This window comes from Plectropomus leopardus, chromosome 10, assembly GCF_026936395.1.
Source record: "Plectropomus leopardus strain MGB_pleo_1.0 chromosome 10, ASM2693639v1, whole genome shotgun sequence".
NCBI lineage: Eukaryota > Metazoa > Chordata > Actinopteri > Perciformes > Serranidae > Plectropomus > Plectropomus leopardus.
The window spans coordinates 9723578-9743078 of NC_142185.1; the positions used below are offsets into that span (position 1 = coordinate 9723578).

Sequence of the window (19501 nt, forward strand, 5' to 3'; positions counted from 1 at the left end):
TCTGCCACTGTCTGTCCGTCTCACTTCTGTTAGTGTGATAGCAGCTACTCAACCTTTAGGTCGAGGATGGAGCTGCTGGCTTACCAGGCAGTTGACTTTAGTAGTCTGTGAAAGACAGAAATTGTTGGAATATTCTGTGACTATTGATTCATTTAAAGTTATCTGTCTTGACTTATTGTCGTCCAGTACCTGCCAATTAAATAGAGAAATGGTGAGCCAAAACCTGGACTGCACCAAAATACACTCACCAACTCTCCATGAGGTGGAGTGCAATTCAAATTTAAATCTCCTGGAAAGACTGGGGACATGCCATTGGCTATGCAAATTGTGACAGGGAGCAATGCAAATAAGGGGGAAGGTGAGGCACTTCTCAACTCCCTGTCACAACAACTTCCTCTCATCCTGTCTCCAGCCTGCTGTTATATATTTGAGTCAAAGATCGACCTTTCGTTACGGCTCTGCCTCAGCAAGAATCCACACTGCTGAAGTGTGCTTGAGACAGTCATTGAATCTCTATTGTTGAGGGTTTATGCGTCACAGTAATTATCTGTATCCTTCAGGCTCATGTCTGGGATTTCATCTCAGCTGTGCTATCATCTGATGGTAGCTCACTTCCTGTTATACCGTTAGTTAGAGATATATCGCTGTTGATAGACAAAATTTAATGCATCAGGCTTTGTTTTGTCCATCATAACTTGGACTAGGGGACGGAATTGAAGAACTCATTGAGTGACATAATATGCTGAAGAATGCTAGAAGCTTTTAGCAAGTACTTCCAAAAATATTGTGGATTTATTATAAAACTGCAGAGCAACTGAAAGGGGAACTATGCCCGTTTTCAAAATGAATATGTGATATTCCTATGGTCTAGGACAGGAAAAATGAACAACGGCGGATCATTGAAAATCTTACTTGATCAATTTAACTGTGCCAAGATGTTGTCTTTTTCCAGTCATTTCAAAGCTTAGGTTATTCAGTTATTGTTGTCTTAACCCTTGTGTTGTCATGGGGTCATTCTGACCCCAAATGAAATCTTTTGCCATCAGAATATGTTTTTTATACTTATGTAAAGAAGGTATGTTGGCCCTGAATTCCAAAATGAAGGGACAATGTGTGGTAATGGGTTGGACTGAAGTAATACTAAAAGTGTAACACAGAATTGATTGACAATTTATACATAATGCTTCAAATATCAGTCAAATAAGGGCGGGGTCAGAATGACGCCAGAGGACAAAAAGTGTATTGCAATCAGGACGACGTAACGAAGGGTTGTAAACACAATAAATAAAAACATCCAAGTACTTTTAATAAATGAATTAAAGAGTTTATTTTGTGAAACAGTTTAGACACAGCTGAGCCTTTTTTTTCACAAAGCCATCTGTATTTACCTGAAATCTAAGTCTGTTAAGAAACACAGTTCCTAAGTATTTGGTCTGGATAATCTCAACCATTATGCCGTGAATCATCCCAAGCACTCCTTTTAGTTTCTTTATCATTAGTGTCGGATGTGATGAAAATAAAGTCGTAATGTGACGTGCTCAATCATTGAACTTTTAAGTGTGGAGTAAAAAGCTCTGACTTATGCTGCCGACCTTAGAAGACCACACTGGAGTTCACTTACATGAAACCCACACCTCTTCAAGGTAGAAACACTCTTCTGGACCGCACTCAGACGTGACTGGGCTTCGACATTTTTGCTAAATTAACAGAATTCTCAAAACCATCTGGAGACTGTTGAGTATTCTCCTGGCCTCCCTTGTCATGCCTCTCCTCTTTATTCCCTTTCTTCCTTTCCCCATTCACACCTCTCCTCTCCCCTTCATCCTTCCCTTTGCAATCTGTTTACCTTATTCATCCAGGGGCTTTCCGTTGCTTAGTTATCAACTTTTAGCAGATTTTAAAGTAACCGTTTGCACCCACAGGGTTTAATTTGCATCCCCCTTCCCTCAGATGCTGGTACATATTTTGAGTACCTGCACAGATCGCTGGAGGAGAGGAGAGCTAATTGCCTTCCGCGGGTGAAATAGAGCCAAAAAAAAGTAAGCTGTTGCCTAACAAAGTTTTTAATCGACTGCAGAGTTTGCTTGGAGTCTTCAGGCTAATGAACGCCAAAGTAATTTGCAGTCTCAGCCAGTTTTCTTCTGCAACAGAGAGAGGGTGGGACAAAGTTTAAAAAAAAAAAAAAAGTAGGTAAATGTATGTTAATGTGTTTTTTTTTATCATAAATTTGTGTGAGAAGACTATTTATTTTTTTAAAGTCATCCTTGAATTTACAGGTGATATTTCAATTAGATTTTTTTTATATATATTCATCAGGAACTGTATTTTTTTCTAAGAGTCAGTTCTTAGGTGGACATCTTAATTGGGGCTGGTTTAAACCCAATTTAAAACTAAATTCTGTGTGTTCTCTGTCTGTCAGTGTGTTTGCTCTTCCCTTCAAGTCGATGCGGTCTAATTGGGGAATGCCTAATCTTCACATTACATAAGACTCTCCCCGCTGTGTTTGTTTAACTTCACTCCCTCTCTGGTGTCTGTGCACCCTGCAAACCTTCTATTCCTCTGTTTTCAGCGCTAAATGGCTCACTGTGGCATGCTGTGTGTGTGTGTGTGTGTGTGTGTGTGTGTGTGTGTGTGTGGGTCTGCTGTAGTCTGTGATTACTGTGTATTTCCCCACAAACATTTACATTACTCACAGAGTCAGCTGGGCAGACAAAAATAGCCAGAAAGACAGGCAGGTGGATAAGCAGTGACAAACAGACCAATATTTCATATTTACAAATAGTGTTTATTTTATACAACACAACTTGAGACAGACAGGTGGACACAGGGTGTTTTGTACCAAAAGCCACAAAAGAAGTTTCTGGTATACAACATATATCGCATATATACAAATTGAGTGAAGTATGAGGAGGATGACACATATATACAACATATATTCCCTTATAACTTATTTTTTTCTGATGCTTGCTTACTGTAAGTCAAAATGAGCTGCTCATTTCTAAAAATGGAAATTTGACACTGCCACTTCAACTGCATGTAGATGCAAGCTAGCATTAGAGTTTATCATAGTGCAGAATGTTACAAGCATTACAAGTGTGAAGTGTGAAATAGCTTTTGTGTGTGAGCTTTTTCGCCATGCTAGCAGCATCAGAATCAGAATCAGAATCAGAATCAGAATCAGAAAAGATTTATTGCCAGGTATAGTTAACACAATACGAGGATTTTGTTCTGGTGGTTTGGTGCAACATAAATATAGAAAAAAAGAAAACAGATAAAATAGAAGATACAAATATAAAATATAAAATATAACAATATAAAAGGTACAAGTCTAGTATTGATATTTACATTGAAATTCACATTCACATTTATACAGGTTTGAGTGCAACTTTGGTTCCAGGGATGGCAGTGTTGGTCTGTCTGTTTGTCTGTCTCAACTCTTCGTTGAATTAAACTTTATTTATTATCAAAAAGATGAATCCTAGTGACTTTGGTGATCTTCTGACTTTTCCTCTGGTGCAACCAACATGTCAAAGTTTTCACTTTTCAAGTAAATTATCTCAGCAGCTATCTGATAGATTTACATCAAATTTGGTTCAGATGTCCTTTAACTTTTCATCTACAGTCATAATTAGTTTAAAATGCCATACCATCCCATGTTCGGAACTGTCCAGTACTTTGGTTTATGATGAAAAAGCACAACTCACGAAAGTCCCATAGGACTCAGCTGTGTTTAGAGCTAATAGTGGATGTATAAAGAGAGTTGGATACAGTGTAGGAGGTGAGGCATAGTTTTTAAATTGCACAGTGAAGCATCAAGCCAAAATAGTTCAACTTTCAGAGCAGATATAAAGTGACCCAGATTTTCTGCATTGTTTGGCTCATAAAGTAAGCGCACTATAAACCTTTGCCAGCCAAGTGGCTTTCTCCTGGTTCAGCCCTCTGATAACTTGAACGGTGATAAAGGTATCTAATCTTTGTCATTTCATGGAGGTTGTACTGCTCAAAAAATGTATCCACTGATGTACAGACTTTTCTTTCACAATACAATTTAGAATCTGATTCGGGAAAGGTATTTTAGTCAAATTTGGCCTCTAAGCTCAGCACTGTTCCTTGGGGCCTGGGGGATAATTCGTAAATGTCATTTGTAACATCTGCTTTTTTTTTAGTTAGTGCATCAGCATGCTGCTGCCAGCAAGGCTGTAGACTCTTAATCTTATTTTCAGTTTAGATTTAGTAAAGGGATTCTGCCTTGGGGCACTTTGGAAAGCTTGAGTTCATTAGGGCATGGTTCTTTTAGTTCTTAAGAATTCAGCACGGTGCAGTCCATTTCACATCATCTGTTCATTACTTAGAGGGCTCTAATATGAAAATGTTTGACAATATTTGACTTTCACCTTGCTACTTTGCAGTTTGCTCACAGCTAGGATTATGCGGCTTGCTCCTGAGCTTAAAGTTCAAAACATTATTGAATTATTTGAATCACTGACCTCAAACTGCGTCAGATCAGATTTTAGAGGCTTAAACATCTGTGAGATTCCAGTTGTAGAATATAATTCTGATGTAAAGCCTTTTTTCTTAACAAATTGTTTCCTCATTTGTTAAGCCTAGTATTTTTACACATATTGCCTCTGCACCTAAATAAACCAACACAGCATGTGCACGTGGAGATACCCACACAGTCTAAAAAACATGGCTTTGTGCTGGCCGCTGCACTTGTGGCATTAGAACAGGGCCTCGAGGGAAAGACCCCTCAGCAGCAGTAAGGCCGATCCATCATCCTGCTGTGGACAGATACTCAAACTGCTGTCATCACTGCTGATGTTTTTGTCGCTGGCAGCTTTTCAGCATTCCTGTCTATCATCCCTGTTTATACACACACACACACACACACACACACACACACACACACACACACACACACACACACCATGACCCCCCCTTCTCTCTCCATCTTTCTTTCTCTTTCCTCTGACTGGAGGTTTTTTCTCACGTTCTGTCATTCACTCACACACAGAAGCCCCAGCAGTGCGTGCGTGACTAACTGACCGATGGAGCTGTGGCGTAAATCACTGCTCTGATGTCACTGTGGGACACTTGTATGTGAAATTTCATGTTGGACAGCGAGGCACGCCATTTAATAGCCCAGACTCTCTGCTGATGAATGGGCGATGTGGGTAATAAGTAAAAAAAAAAACAAGACAAGAGAGGGGGGCTGAGAGGGGGTGGACTGAGAAAGGAGGGTGCAAAGCACAAACCATAGTATGACATCTCTCACATGCAGCACTACTTTATTTAGGCCACAAATAAATTAGTTAAATAAAATATGAAGTGAATTGTAAATTGAAATGTGGAAAGCAAGTAAAATTAGATGCCTTACAGTCTAAATATGTACATGCTAAAAACACTATTGTTCACTAAATTATCATTAGTGTCGGATGTGTTATGTTTTCAAGTTGTCTGTCTGCCCATCATATTCTTGTGAACACAATATCACAAGAATGTCTTGAGGTATTTTTTTTTAATTTGGCACAAATGTCCACTTCCACTCAAGGATGAACTGATTCCATTCAGAGGTCAAGGTCACTGTGACTTCAACTGTCTCATTCTTGTGAATGCAATATCTCAAAAATACTGTAAAGGATTTTTTTGTTTTTCAGATTTGACAAAAATAGATAGTTAAATGGCTCTGCAATGCAATGTGAGAAAAAATGTCTGCAGTTCCTAAGGGTTTTTAATATTTTTTTAAATAAAATAACAAAGCAAACAAACTAAAAATATTTTTATATAGCTCATATCACAATTTCACTTAGTGCAGCATTTTTTTCCTTCATAAAATAAAAGCAATAAAAAATATACAAACTAAAATGTCTTTACAAATTGTAGTCAAATCCACTTGGTGTAATATTATAATAAAAGTAACCGTTCTCAACATAAACAACACCTGTGTGACGTAAACAGGATTGAAAGGATTGGGTTAAAATAGCTAATCGTGATCGATTTTAAAAAATGCACCGATTGGGACCGATATTGATCCTTCCGTTCCGACAGGGACATCCCTACTAATCTTTGGTGGCCACTTTGAAGCTGTACTGATTGTATCGATCCTCTTCACAGACATGGATGTAAATTGCAGCTGCAGCTTGACTTGTGCATAGAGGCATCCACAAAGCTGTAATTTTAGTTTCTGATTAGATTTTGATTGGACAAAGTGTGCTGAAACCATTGATCAAGGCCCCATATTCAGATGCTATATGAATTTTCAGTGGTTTTTGGTGTGAAAGTCATGGTTTAGACATATCTGACATGACCACGGGTACATTGATGCTGCTGCAGCAATACAGACTGCACCCTCATTAATCCCAGAAAAGATTGTCCCCTCTGCTGTAGATAGTATGCAACTAATTACTACGGCTTCTATAATTTACAGTGTGTCATGCAGTTTTGCTAAGCCATGCACTCTCTTGTAGAAAGAATAAAGAAAATCCTTTTAGAGAGGAAAGCTGCTGCAGCCCAAATTAGTAAATCCACGTGCTTTGATCAAATCCATGATATTGTGCATGTACTGTAATGCATTCTGCCTGATGTGTTGAAGAACAGATTGAGTGAAGTATGAGGAGGATGACACAAGCAGCTAAACCAACAAAATGTTCCAAGAAAACACAAGAGGGCTGCCAGGAGAGGAAGGACAGGTCACACAGAGGGCGCGCAGGGGAGATGTAACAAGGAGGGATCGGACAGAGGAGTGACAGATGGGTGGTCACAGGATGGAGGGATGGGTGGTGGGTGGGGATGGAAAGACGCCAAGCGCAACCAGGAGGGATATGATTAAGAGGGGGAATAAACATGGAAAGGGGTGGAGGAGGCACACATCACCAGAAGGGCTTTAACCAAGGAAAGTCAACTTGAATGATAGACATCATAAATCATAAATAAGTGTTTTTGTTTCTCTTTTACACGAGATGTCTGCACTGGATGAGATATTCTGAATCAAAATGCAAAAAAAAAAAAAAAAGTGAGAGAGAGAGATGATGCAAAATGTGCAGAAATTCAAAATGAAATTACTTTTGTCTGGAGTTTCTTTTAAGTGTGTGTAACAAGCAGGTTATTTATGATTACATCAACTAACTAAATGGTGTAATTAATGTATGGAAGTCCCAAAATTAAATACACTTTCTTAGGGATGTCAGTTTCAGCTGATTTTGCTTTCAATAGCCTGACACCCATTAACTGGTAACTGGTGAACCTGGTAAATTTTTTAAGAAAATAAGTTAAGTACAAGAAGTCATTTTAGTCAGGCGCCCCACTGACTCAGTGAGCTTTGGTGACACATTTCAAAGTGCTTTCCATTCAGAGGTGCTTACATTTTAATGTTCTGTATTGTAAATGTCTTGCCTTTTATTTTCTGTTGGCTTTGCTCAAGTTTATTGCGACATTTTGATAAGATTATTGTTGCAAAAGAGTGTGATGTTACAGATGGGGAGATTTCCATCAAGTACCACCTCACTCTCAGCCTCTATGTGCCAGGTTATGGTACAGGTGTGTGCGAGCCTGACGGGCCCCGACGGTCCCCGACCCTGTGCTCATTTAACTTCACTTCTTTCACTGAGCTTATGTTAAGTATATACAGTACAGACAGAGCACACAACTAACTGAGGAGCCAGCTAGTGCAGCATGTTATAGTCAGCAAGGCAATTTGACCTAAAAATAATATTGCAATATTTTTAAGGCCATATTGCAATACCGATTTGTAACTTAAAATTTTAAAATCTATTTTAAACTAGTGTAGACTTCTAAAATACTGCAATATTAAACAAACTGCAGTTACAATAAAGTTGAATGAAGTAACTACTTTTATATAATTAAATCAAATAAAGTACTGCTGTAATGAAATAAGTGGAAACACTGGTGTTTTTATTCTGAAGCACCTAGCTTGTCTCGGGCAGGAAGTTATTGTTTTTGCTCGTTTAACAGTTGATGCAGTTCCTTTGCAGTGTGAGCTGTAAAACAAACTAACAGCTCCCCAATTCATGTATTTATAATATTTGCAAGTCACACTTTTGCTCTGTGGCTGCAAAATTTGACTAAATAGTGGTGGTCTAAAGCCCTGCAGAGACAAAAACAGCCCCCAGCCCACTCACACACTATCACCCAGGGAGAGTACTTTAGATTGGCTGAGGAGGGCGTGTGACATTTCATGTTTGTGATTCATTTTGTGCCTAGCTTCTACAAATGTCGAATGTCTGGCCGTCTATCTAACTCTTCACCTTTCCCTGTCTCCAATCCAGGAGGATTTCCGGAATAAAGTTCAAGATTACATCAAGCACTACGCCAGATGATAGAAGCATCAGCTACCTGCATCAGCCTGCACCAACCAACCAAACTGCTCTACCTTGCTACCTTGCCTCTGCTTAACTTGGCCAACAACCCCCCCCATCACATGTGTGAATCAACAGCTGACTCTCGGACTCTTACCACTGTCCTCCACAGCCCCATCCATGCTCTGCTGTTCACCCAATTGCAATAAACTACACATTGCAGGAACAAAAAAAAAAAAAAAAAAAACGCGTTTGAGGAAAGACTTGCATACAAAAGAAAAATCTGCTTTAATTATGCTAAATTGTTTGAGTGTTACGATGACCACAATGTCTGTTCATTGTGACAAGGTCACTGAATGACGCAGCCTCCCTCGAGGTGTCCCTGAGTGTGTCGGAAAATGAGCCGTGGCAACAACTAGTGAAGTCGATGTGATGACTCACAAAAAATTGAAAGGAAGTTACGTTCAGCTGTTAAAAAAAAATTCAAGTGGAAGAATATCTGTTGCTATCAGTTCTCTGTTCCAGTGCCTGCTATGTTTGTGTCGCTAAAGAGAAAATGCATGTGAGTTCACAAACATACACACACACACACACACACACATTGTGTCACATACTGTTACATCTTGTAGTAAAAGATAAACTCATACATACTATACATGTCTATTATTCACACGCACTCAAGTTGGAAAGCCCCCAGCCCTACTAGACAGCATGTGAATGACCACATTGTCCCTCTGTCATTCTCCCTGCATTTACACACACACACACACACACTACTCACATCCAGACTTCTCTTGCGTGTTCAGCTCCAGTGGGACAAAGTACGACTACTAAAACTGCAGCCAAATGTATTGTACTGTTCACCGTCACCTCTCCTCTGTGCTTCTCCTTCGTCCCTGTCCTTTTCTGTCTTTGTTCCATCATTCTCTCTCATTTATCTCTCTCTCACACACACACACACACACACACACAAGATGTACCTTTTTTCATCAAAGATAAAGAGGTTCCTTCATACTTCAGTGCAATCAGAAAGTACTGTGACAGTGAAACATTTTTGTTGTGTGCTAGCTTTCTGTACTTCACAGTGAAATGAAACAACGAGTTTAAAGGATCCAGATTAAATTTCATTACAAAAAAAAACAAGTGTAGGAATTGTAGCTCTTAGTGATGATGAAACTACAGAAAATTGTTACTAGTGTCTGCAGCTCCCCTGAGCTATTCATAGAGCTTTTCAGTGAGTTTATACATGGATGTAAACACCTTAAAACACCCTTAAAGCCCAAAGATACACTCAGTTATTGTTTCATATCATTGTTAGTACGGAAAAAATAGCCCCAATTCACTGCACCGAGACTTCATGACTGCATACAAGCACTCTCACTGTGGAAGATTTCCCAAGCTAACATGAAGGGTGTGTCTTTCTTAAAGGACAGAGCTCCATTCTGTCTTTGTCTTTGTGTCTGTATGGACTGTATGTTTTCATTGTCTGAATGCGTTTGGATAAAGGCAGTTAGATATCAAGCTAGCAAGTGATCTTACTAGCTAGCTAGCTAATGAGTGAGAGGTTTCTACTCGGAGCAAAGGACTCTCATTTAATCTGAGCACTGGAGGTGTTGCCCTTCTTGCTCTCAGGATTGTAGACTGTATAAAAAGATGGACAGCATATTTGTACTTACTCCCACAGTACAAAACTGAAGCCAAAACATCCTGGATATGACCGCTGCCATCTTGGGTTGGTGAAGTCAATTGAAGCAAGAGTCTGTGCCATGGATGTATTAAGAGACCTGGATACAGCGTTGGGGACGAGGTCCAGTTCATTCTTATGATAGCTGCTCAGCATGAAGCCAATAAAACTGTTTGTCTGTGCCAGATGGCTGCATCATTGGGCCCATAGAACAAGGGCACTACAGACTTGTGCCTGCTGAGCCATCTACCTTTGGTTTAGTGCTTCACTAACTTGAAAGGGGATAAAATACCAGTTCAAATTTTATCTTACCAAATGGATCAAATCCCAATGATGAAACGAGGAGGTTGTGACACTCAAGAAAATGTACCCACCTATCTTTTACCCATTGTCATTGGGAGAAAGTCTTTTTGGACCCAATGGCATCATGTGTGAATCTCGAGAGTTGTAATTAGACTGTTGGGCCACTACAAAAGTTAGTTTGTGAAGTCTGAGACACTTCTTTGGGGCCTTTTCTGCGCAGTGCTGATCTCTGAAATACCGAGATTCTGCCCATACACACATCCGACCAATCACGAGCAGCGTTTTTGATCTCGAGCACACCAATTGGCACACACAAGTGTCAATCATGATGAAAAATCACATCAAACAAGTAATTAAATCCAAACTGATAAGAAAAATTAACACCTGAACATAAAGTAGCATGATAAAAACTACCTAAAATGACAGAAATCATCTTTGGGAAAAATGTTTATGATTTACACTTTCAGTATTTAGTTTTGGCCTATGTCCCATCTGCCACATGGAGAGGGTGGAGTTTATGACCTGTACTGCAGCCAGCCACCAGGGTGCGATAGAGATGGTTTGGTTTCACTTTTGAGAGCTGTATTATTGTCCATATTTATATACAGTTTATGATCTGGACAAATTTGGAAGACAAGTTGCTCATACTTGCTGCCATGCCTACCAATGAATTAGCTTGCTGCAATGCTCGCTAGCTCACTTGTTAGCTAATTAGCTTGATGGTGATGTAATGGAGGTGCTGCTATTCCACTGCCAGTGTGGATTTTGGCGTTTTCATTTTGTGAGTGAAAAAGAGGCTGTTACTCAGTTAGCCAGTGAGGGTGTGGTCTGCATCTGTGTGTGTGTGTGTGTGTGTATGTGTGTTTTGCTTGGTCCTGGCTAGCAATGTGCCTCCAGATTAAGTCATATCTCTGAGCATCAACTCACTCCATTCAGCTTTGTGTTCACACGTCTGCATGAGGCAAAGTCTATGTAATCTGCCGGTGGTGCATTTACTAAGGATGTCAAAAATGGAGTTGCTGAAGAGTGAAATTTTATGTCAGAGGTGTGTGTGTGTGTGTGTGTGTGTGTGTGTGTGTGTGTGTGTGTGTGCGTGTAAAGATTGAAATTATGTGCTTGCTGAGCGCGTGTGTGTGGGCGCATGTGTGTGTGGGCAGTTTAAAGTATGATGTGTTGAAATGATTTGACTTGTTAGCATGCTCTGGTTCCCCTGCTCCTCATTTCTTTTTGTTTTTCTGGCCCAGGGTACAACAGCTCAAATAATCATTGATTTCTAAGCGAAAGTACACAGAACAACAGATGACACTGGCTTCTGCTGAAATAAAGGCCCTGAGAATATGACAATTACCAGGTCCATTGAAGGTAAATGTGAATGTGGGCGCTCCATGGTGTTTTCCAGCATGGCGTTGGTCCACTCAAACCGTGACGGCTGATGCAACTGCCTGTTAATATGAAGCCATCCTGTGTAATCACTATGACGGTTAATTGTCATGGTAGTAGTTGCCTCCAGGATATGGCAGCCCAATACGCTGTATTTAAGCTAGCCTTACTAATACTCGGACTTGTCATATGTCCTTTAGTTCGGCAGTTCGCAGTGTATTTTTTTTTCCCAGGATGCTATTGGGAAATGTCTCTGCTTGGGCTAACTCCATCTTTGGGCCAGGGGAGAAGATTAACAATCTGTTCTTCTTCAACTCCTCAACCTTTTCTTTCTCAGATTGTATATCCATTTTTTAAGATATATTAAAGAGAATATAAATGAAACAAATGCGTCTTGTTGTATTAATTATGTTAGAATGATTATTTACTCATTACTAATCAGTTATTTTCTCCAATAAACATTTGATATAATATCATTCAGGTATTTAAAAAGCCTCATCTTAAAGCCAGGGTTCCTTTGGTCATGAAAAAAACTGAAAAAGTTATGGATTGGATGGTTATGTTTTTTTTTGCACAGCCCCCTTCCTTCTCATAACTAATCAACAGTTCCTAAGTTATATTTAGATATTCAGCTCTTAATTTTTAAAAAAATATATTTTAAAAAGCTATTATATATGTATATATATATATATGCAAAAGAACCGATAAGAAACTGTATGGTCTTGGAAAATTGCCTTAAAGTCATAGAGAAGTCATGGAAAGGTATTGATAAAATGTGAATGAACCCTGTAAAGTTAAAGTAACGTCTTCAAATTGCTTGTTTGACCGAGAGTCCCTAAAGACGGGGATTATGGAGGATGGACACCTGCTGCATGAGGACTTAATGGATTTATTTACTGAATGCAGCAGCAAACTAAAACCACTTGGCACACCCATTTACCAGCTTCCTCTCTCTGTTTTTTGTCTCAGGGTAAGGACATTAAAACTGCAAATTTATGAAGATTATATTGTCCTTTTTGTTAAACAGCGTTTGTTTCTGTCATGTTAGCAGTGTGACTCAAAGGCCAACATGTGGATGGATCCCAGATGCTGAATTCTAACTGATGTGAGGATCCCCTGACTTTTCATCTGGTCACTGACATCTGAGCAAACACACTCCGCTGCTGGAGACCATGAGATGTGTCTAAAAGCTCCAGAATTTTTTTTTAAGTAAGTATACCTTATTTGTTTATTTATTCATTTATTCAGTGTTTTCTGTTTCTGTTGGTACTATTTGTTCTTTTTTTTTTTAATTTTTGTTTTTTAAACTTTGTTTTAAAAAATGACTAATAAATCTATCCTCTTCAGATATCCATGTGTATCTTGTGTTGCCTTCATGCTGTTTCTAGCAATACACTTCTGTCCACTCCAGGCTGCTCCTTTTTTGTGTAGAGGAGGATTTGGTCAGAGCAGAGCTGTGGGTGTGGGGCCACAGGAGTGGGTGTGACTGTGAAGGTGAGCTGTGGTTAAAACTGAGGAGAAGCAGATAATCACTGACTGCTTACACCTGTGTAGTGTCTGTGAAGAGGGCAGAGCCAGTGTGGAGGAAAGTGGCATCAGGACTTTTTAAGCCAAAGAAAAGCATTTTGAAATCCCAATTGATTTTTTTTTTAAATCAGCACAAGCACCTTGATTCTCTTTATGAAGCTCCTTGAGGTGAGTTTATTCCTTTATTGAGGATCTTCTTGAATTTTGTGACCCTTAAAGTAATCCATTGCTGTGGTTATAATCGTAGTGGAGCAGGGGAATGCAGAGCGGAGCTGAAAATGTTGATGCAACAGTGCTGGAAATCATCTAAGAGCAGGTTTGATCATTTTTTATTTCCTTTTTTTGCTCTGGTGATGCCTGTCCATGGGTTGAATAATGTTCTACAGAATCAGATGTTGGATGTGCTCAGTAGAATGGTGGCCATGCTGGTGAAGGCTCTCCTCTAAATCTCCATGTCTTTTCACACCCAAATCACAGTCCTTCAATAAACTGGCCCTCTCTTCCAGAAGAATCTCTTTTTCCCCTTTCCAAACCCATAATTCCCATTGCCTGTTCCAGTCAAACCCGGACTCTCTCTCAATACACACGTACACACACACATAAACACTATCATGAACTTTTGTTAAAAGCGCTCACAGAGACTCTCCGGGACATTATGATTTTATGAATTGAGAAAATGAGTTTGATGACAATGAATTTTGGTTATGTGTTTACTGGCGGACCTGGAAATTGTGAATTGACTAAATAAGTTGATTGAACTGCATTTCACTTGCTTGTTTGTGTTTGTAGTGTGGGGCAGGTAAGGCCCACATTACAAACAGCACCCCTGAGTAATATAAGTTTTAATTTTTGACAGACGTAATTGCTTGTCTGGCGCCCAATTTGAATAATCAGTTTTGATTAATAATTCTAATAACTGGACTTTCTCTTAGGCCTTCAGTTATGCTACACACCAACCATGAAGTGAGGTATACCTGACCAGGAGTGGGGTAAATCTATTGTGATATCAGCAGACCAAATCATCAATGTGAATTTATCTGGAACCCTCTCAGTTCCTTTTCCATTTACAAGGGGCATTGTTACTTGATCATTAACATTGTCTTAGTGCTCAGCAGCCGGTAACCATGTCTGCCTGATGTACATGGCCAATCACAGCAAAGTGGTACAACTGACTGGCAGTACGTTCGGGCGGGAAAAAATGATCTCTGCGTGACAGAAAAAAATGTGAAAAGATTGCAGCGTGAAGATTTGAGCTGGTATATTATGAACTGGCATATTAAACTTTTGCCAGATCCTGTCTGGAGTTAAGCAAACACTTTTTCTTTTTCTTGCAGTTGATTGCCCTTTTCTTTTTTAGCTAAAATATACCATTCAGTTTGTATAATAGTGAAGCGATAAGAGCTTCAGTTCCACATCTGCTCCAGCTGTCATGATTGTTTTCATCCATGCTCCTCTTTACTGCCTTTGTCTCAAACATGCCCCATATCTGATCAATGGTTGTAATTGGCCAGGCACATCTCAGACTGCTGGAAATCTATTCAGAGCAAGTGAAATTTGAGCTCATAAATTCGTCCAGTTCAATGAGAAGGGTACATCCACATGCATGCACACAATATCTAACTCCATGTGACAACTGTCAGCCATTCACCCATTTGACTTAGCTGAGAAACACACACACTCACACACACACACAATGCCAGCATCTGCCAGTCACTCAGACAGCCCATATTACGCCTGGTGTTGGAGGAAACACAATCATACTGTACACTGGCCCTGTGGCTATACTTACCAATGTATGTCCTCTCTCTGTGTGTGTGTGTGTGTGTGTGTGTGTGTGTGTGTGTGTGTGTGTGTGTGTGTGCGCAATGACAGCTGACAGATACAGGTAATGAGATGGTCGAATGCTTTAAATCAGTTTTTGGGATGTTCAGGTTGTAACACGCCTACCTGCTGAGCCAAAATACACACTGACCTGTTTAACTAGCCTCAATTATCTTAAAGTACATATTTTCACTTCCATTAACAGCCCTGGGTGATGGGGTGAAAAAATAATGAGGCGCTGCAAAAATCGTGTCCCTACAGAGTTCCTGTTGACAGCACACCTGCCAGCCACATTAGGGAAGAGATTAATGGGTTTAAATGACGGGCCATTTGTCACACAAATTGACTGCAGTCAACATTGCTGTAGCCTGGGAGCTGTGCGATTGGTAAAAGAAGATCATTTCGAAGCCTGAATTCAAATGTGTGTTGTATGTGTTTCTGTTAGTTATGAAATTCAATGTGTAGCTGCTGTGAATCTAAAAATAGATTTTTTTCTTAGAGTGAGTTTATTCCTTCCCCAAATTAGAGTTTTAGACGAGATACCTTTGAAAAACAAAAATACATAGCACAAGTGACATACAGAGTAAATTGGAATGTTATCTTTGGAAAGTACATCAAAACAAATCCTAATATGTCTTTAGAATATAAATATTCTACGGTGAGTGGTGAGATATGTGAACCACAAAAGCTGATTCAATCCAATAAAATGGCCCAGATTCTCCTTTACTGCAGAATCTACCACAGGGTTATACAGTGAACTGGTGTAATTACCAAACATCTCACTGTGATTAACAGTACTTAAGATCATCTAGCCTACGCCTTTAAAAAAAAAAAAAAAAATGTTATAAGTCATCTCCTTAGTAATTTCTTCATATAATCTCATCTGGAAATTAAATCAAAATAATGCGATCAATATTGTAAATTTATAATTATGGTTTTGTTGTTGTGGTTTATTAAATTTGACAGATTTCCACTGAAAGGATGATGTACACACATAAAGTTTAGAGATTATTATTGACAGAACTGACAGAAAGGCAAGACTGAAAAAAATGATAAATTCTTCTGCTGCTTCAGCACCACGGACAGCACCTTGGATTTGTCAATATACAGCATAGTTAGGCTGCTGGTATTTCAAAGTCATGGTCAGGGCTGTAGATTCTAGCCTGCCCAAACCTGGGTTGGAGAAAGGATCAATGAGTCAGGGAGACTAAACTAACTTATTCATAAGTATTGCCTCCACTCCTGCACTCTGTGCTACTAGGGGATGAAGAGAGGGGATGTCAGGTTAACAAGGGCGATGTATTTTGGTTATTTTGATAATTTTGGTAGATTGCCCCTTCTTGGTAGGGAATGAGTTACTGCCCAAAACAATAAGTTCAAGTATCTCATGGTCTTGTCCATCAGTGAGGGCAAAATGAAGAGCGAGATAGACTGACAGATCGATGCAGCGTCTGTTGTTGTGACCACCAGTTCCCATTCAAAAGTTGTCAAAACCTGATGTTTTGTAAGTGATTTTTGTGTCATACACCAATGCAGAAAAGCCACCTTTTGTAGAGGTATGATTTACATCCAGGTGGCGTCACAGCGTTAGTAACACAGCTGGACAGAACCTTTCAAGGTGTTATGATACACTGGTCAGCCAGACAGCACAGGTTGCTACAGTATGATATGCAGACAGTTGGCGTCAGTTCACATCGTGGCCAGGCAGAACCTGTCATGGCCATATGATATGCTGCTGAATGTTGTTAGGTAAAAACACTGCTAGTCACAATATAATTCAAGGAGTTGGAAACTCCCCTAAAGGGGCATCAGGAGGGTTTGTGGATGGGTCCAACAAACCCTGGGCTTTCACCTGGAAGGCTGGTCCTTGTTTCCAGTTTGAATGTGTCGCCAAACCATGATGTTTTTATATATATATATATATATATATATATATATATATATATATATATATATATATATATGTGTTACCACATGCTTTTGTTGCCCAAACCTAGCCATTTGCTTTTGACATAATGCTGGTCGTAGCGTCCTGCATCAACAGCAGCCACAGGAGGATAGGGCATAATATGTAGACATGGAAGTCCACTGACAAAGTGACTGTATGTGACAACTTGGGATGAAAGCGTGTTGGTTGTGCTGGTCCATTGTGCTGAAAGAGAAGCCGAGCTGGAAGGTAAAGCTCTGGATTTACCAGTCCATAGGTTACGGACCTCACCTATTGTTATGGGTACTAGTTGAGGTGGTTTCAGGCATCTGATCAAGATGCCTCATGGGCATCTCTAGGTAGAGGTTTGCTGGCATGTCCAACTGTTAGAAGGCCCCAACGTAGACCCAGACCACACTGGAGGGATTATATATCTCATTTGGCCTATGAATACCTTGAGATTCCCCAGGAGGAGCTGGAAGATGTTGCTGGGGAGACAGATTTTTTGAATGCCTTGCTTAACCTGCTGCTTTATGACCCAGCCCCGGATAAGTGAAAGATAATAGAGGGATTGTCCGTCATCATCCGGTCTGATTAAACTGAGTGTGTGTGTGTGTCTGTTGGAGGGATGTGTGGGGTTAGGAGTCACATTCAGAGTGCTTTCCTTTCTTTCTTTCTTTCTTTCTTTTGAAGTGCACCACAAATTGGAGAGCAGTCTCAACAGGGTCATTATCTACCTGAACTAGTCCTCTCACTTTCTGCTGACACACAGATCAGTTCATTATTATGGCAAATACCTGACTTCCAGCGTCCTTCTTCTTTCTTTCATTTTTTCTTCTTTCCTGTAGTAATGACTGCAGAATTGTTCCACGGCTCTTTCAGTTAATTCTTCCTTTATCTCATCCTGCTACGATAACATGTTTGTTGGCAGTAGTAAAATCTAGAGTACACTTTAAGAAAATACATCTTTAAGTCGAACAACTGTTATATATATGGTAGGTTAATCTGGGTATTTTATGTGCATGTACAGAGTTGCGTAGGGAAGTCAGAAATATTATATGTGAGCCCCAAGGTCAGGCAGTAAGAGATGGATCAGAAGTCAAAGGTTCATCTTTGTTCGCTAATTCACTGTTTATGTTTGTTTGTGTGATTGTCTTCTCTCCTTTTGTCTGTCTGTTTGTTTGTTGTGATGACCTGGTGGGTGTTCAGTGCCAGCTGCTTATTTCTCTCCTGCTTTCCTCTCCCATCTTTCAGCCATATGCAAACTTCATCTCATCCGCCACGCTGGCTGATTCTGCCTGTTTCTGAGCACTACCTCATTTCTGCAGTGCTTCTGACTGAAATGTCACTGTGGAGTTACCTTTGCAATGAGCACCCAAATCAGAAAATGTATAGCAGAAATACGGAATCCATGTAAGAAATTGCAAGGGGTCATACATCAGTTCTCATCACTGGATTGATGTGTTGAAGTGTTGAGGTTCTGCAGGTTAATTGCAGAGTGAACTCAGCTGGATATTGCTTGTTCTGATGCCATGTGATATTGATGCCAACTAACCACATACATCTCTTTATCTTTTGCCGCAGTTCCTTTTCAGAAAAAGGAGCATTTCAACTTTTTTTCTAGTCCCAGACTTTACTCTTTCTCGACTTATATTTTATGAGTCCTTTTCAGACATTACTGGCGCCTGATAAAATAATGGGGCTGTGTCATTCAGACAAAGGAGGGTGTTATATATAACACATATAAGTGTTCTTTATGGCTACATTCAGACCTGACAGGATCTTGTGGAAAGGGTGGTAGCACTGAGTTAGATATACCACTGTGAGCACTGCACAGCAGTATGCATATCTAACTCATTATGCACGCCTACAACAACAATTTGAACACATAAAAGAGCATGGTAAAAGCATTGCACACGTCTAGCAGGATATATACATCGACTAAGCTTTAAAAGTCTTTGCTTCCCTCACTTGCGTCTTTTCCTCGAGTCTAAGCCCCGCCCACCAGGGATGTATGGAGAAAGGAAACCATGAGATGAGAGAGGAAATGAGCACAGACGGTTTTAAGAGACATGAGCCGCCATTTCCTTTGAAGCCTCAGGTGAAGCAAAGCCCATTTCTGATGAAGGCAGCAGCTGATCAGCTGATTGGGCTGCTGCTGGTTGTTTGGGTGCACTAAGCATGATGTGATGCTCACACACGACAGAGGAAAAGTCACAAAACTTTACAAACTCTGCATACATGTTCCACTAGAGCAGAACTGTAGAACAGGCATTTTTCAGCAGCTGCTCTGCGGAGAAATGCATGTCTGCATCACCTGCTGCCAGGTTGTTAATGACGTCATCATATCATTATATGACAGCTTCTGCACTGATGACAGCAACCACTGATGTTTCTGTCTCACTGATGAACGCAGCTATGTTTCAATGAGTTAAAGTGTCAAAACAAAAACCTCGCTCTGCAGAGGCAACGGACTGTATAGGCCTAAATAACTCTGATGATATTAACCAAAAATGGAGCTGGCGCTGCAACTGCTGTGTTCAT

General features: G+C 40.0%; 1 protein-coding gene across 2 annotated transcripts in view; it reads left to right on the top strand.

Moving 5' to 3' along the window:
* The window catches only part of ube2f (ubiquitin-conjugating enzyme E2F (putative)), a 52929-nt gene extending 40859 nt beyond the window's left edge, over positions 1 to 12070 (top strand). For both annotated transcript variants that reach the window (XM_042494619.2, XM_042494618.2), the window contains one exon: positions 8286 to 12070. In XM_042494619.2, the coding sequence (XP_042350553.1) occupies positions 8286 to 8336 (51 nt within the window). In that variant the 3' untranslated portion in view covers positions 8337 to 12070. The remainder of the gene's footprint in view (positions 1 to 8285) is intronic.
* The last annotated feature ends 7431 nt before the right edge of the window (positions 12071 to 19501 follow it).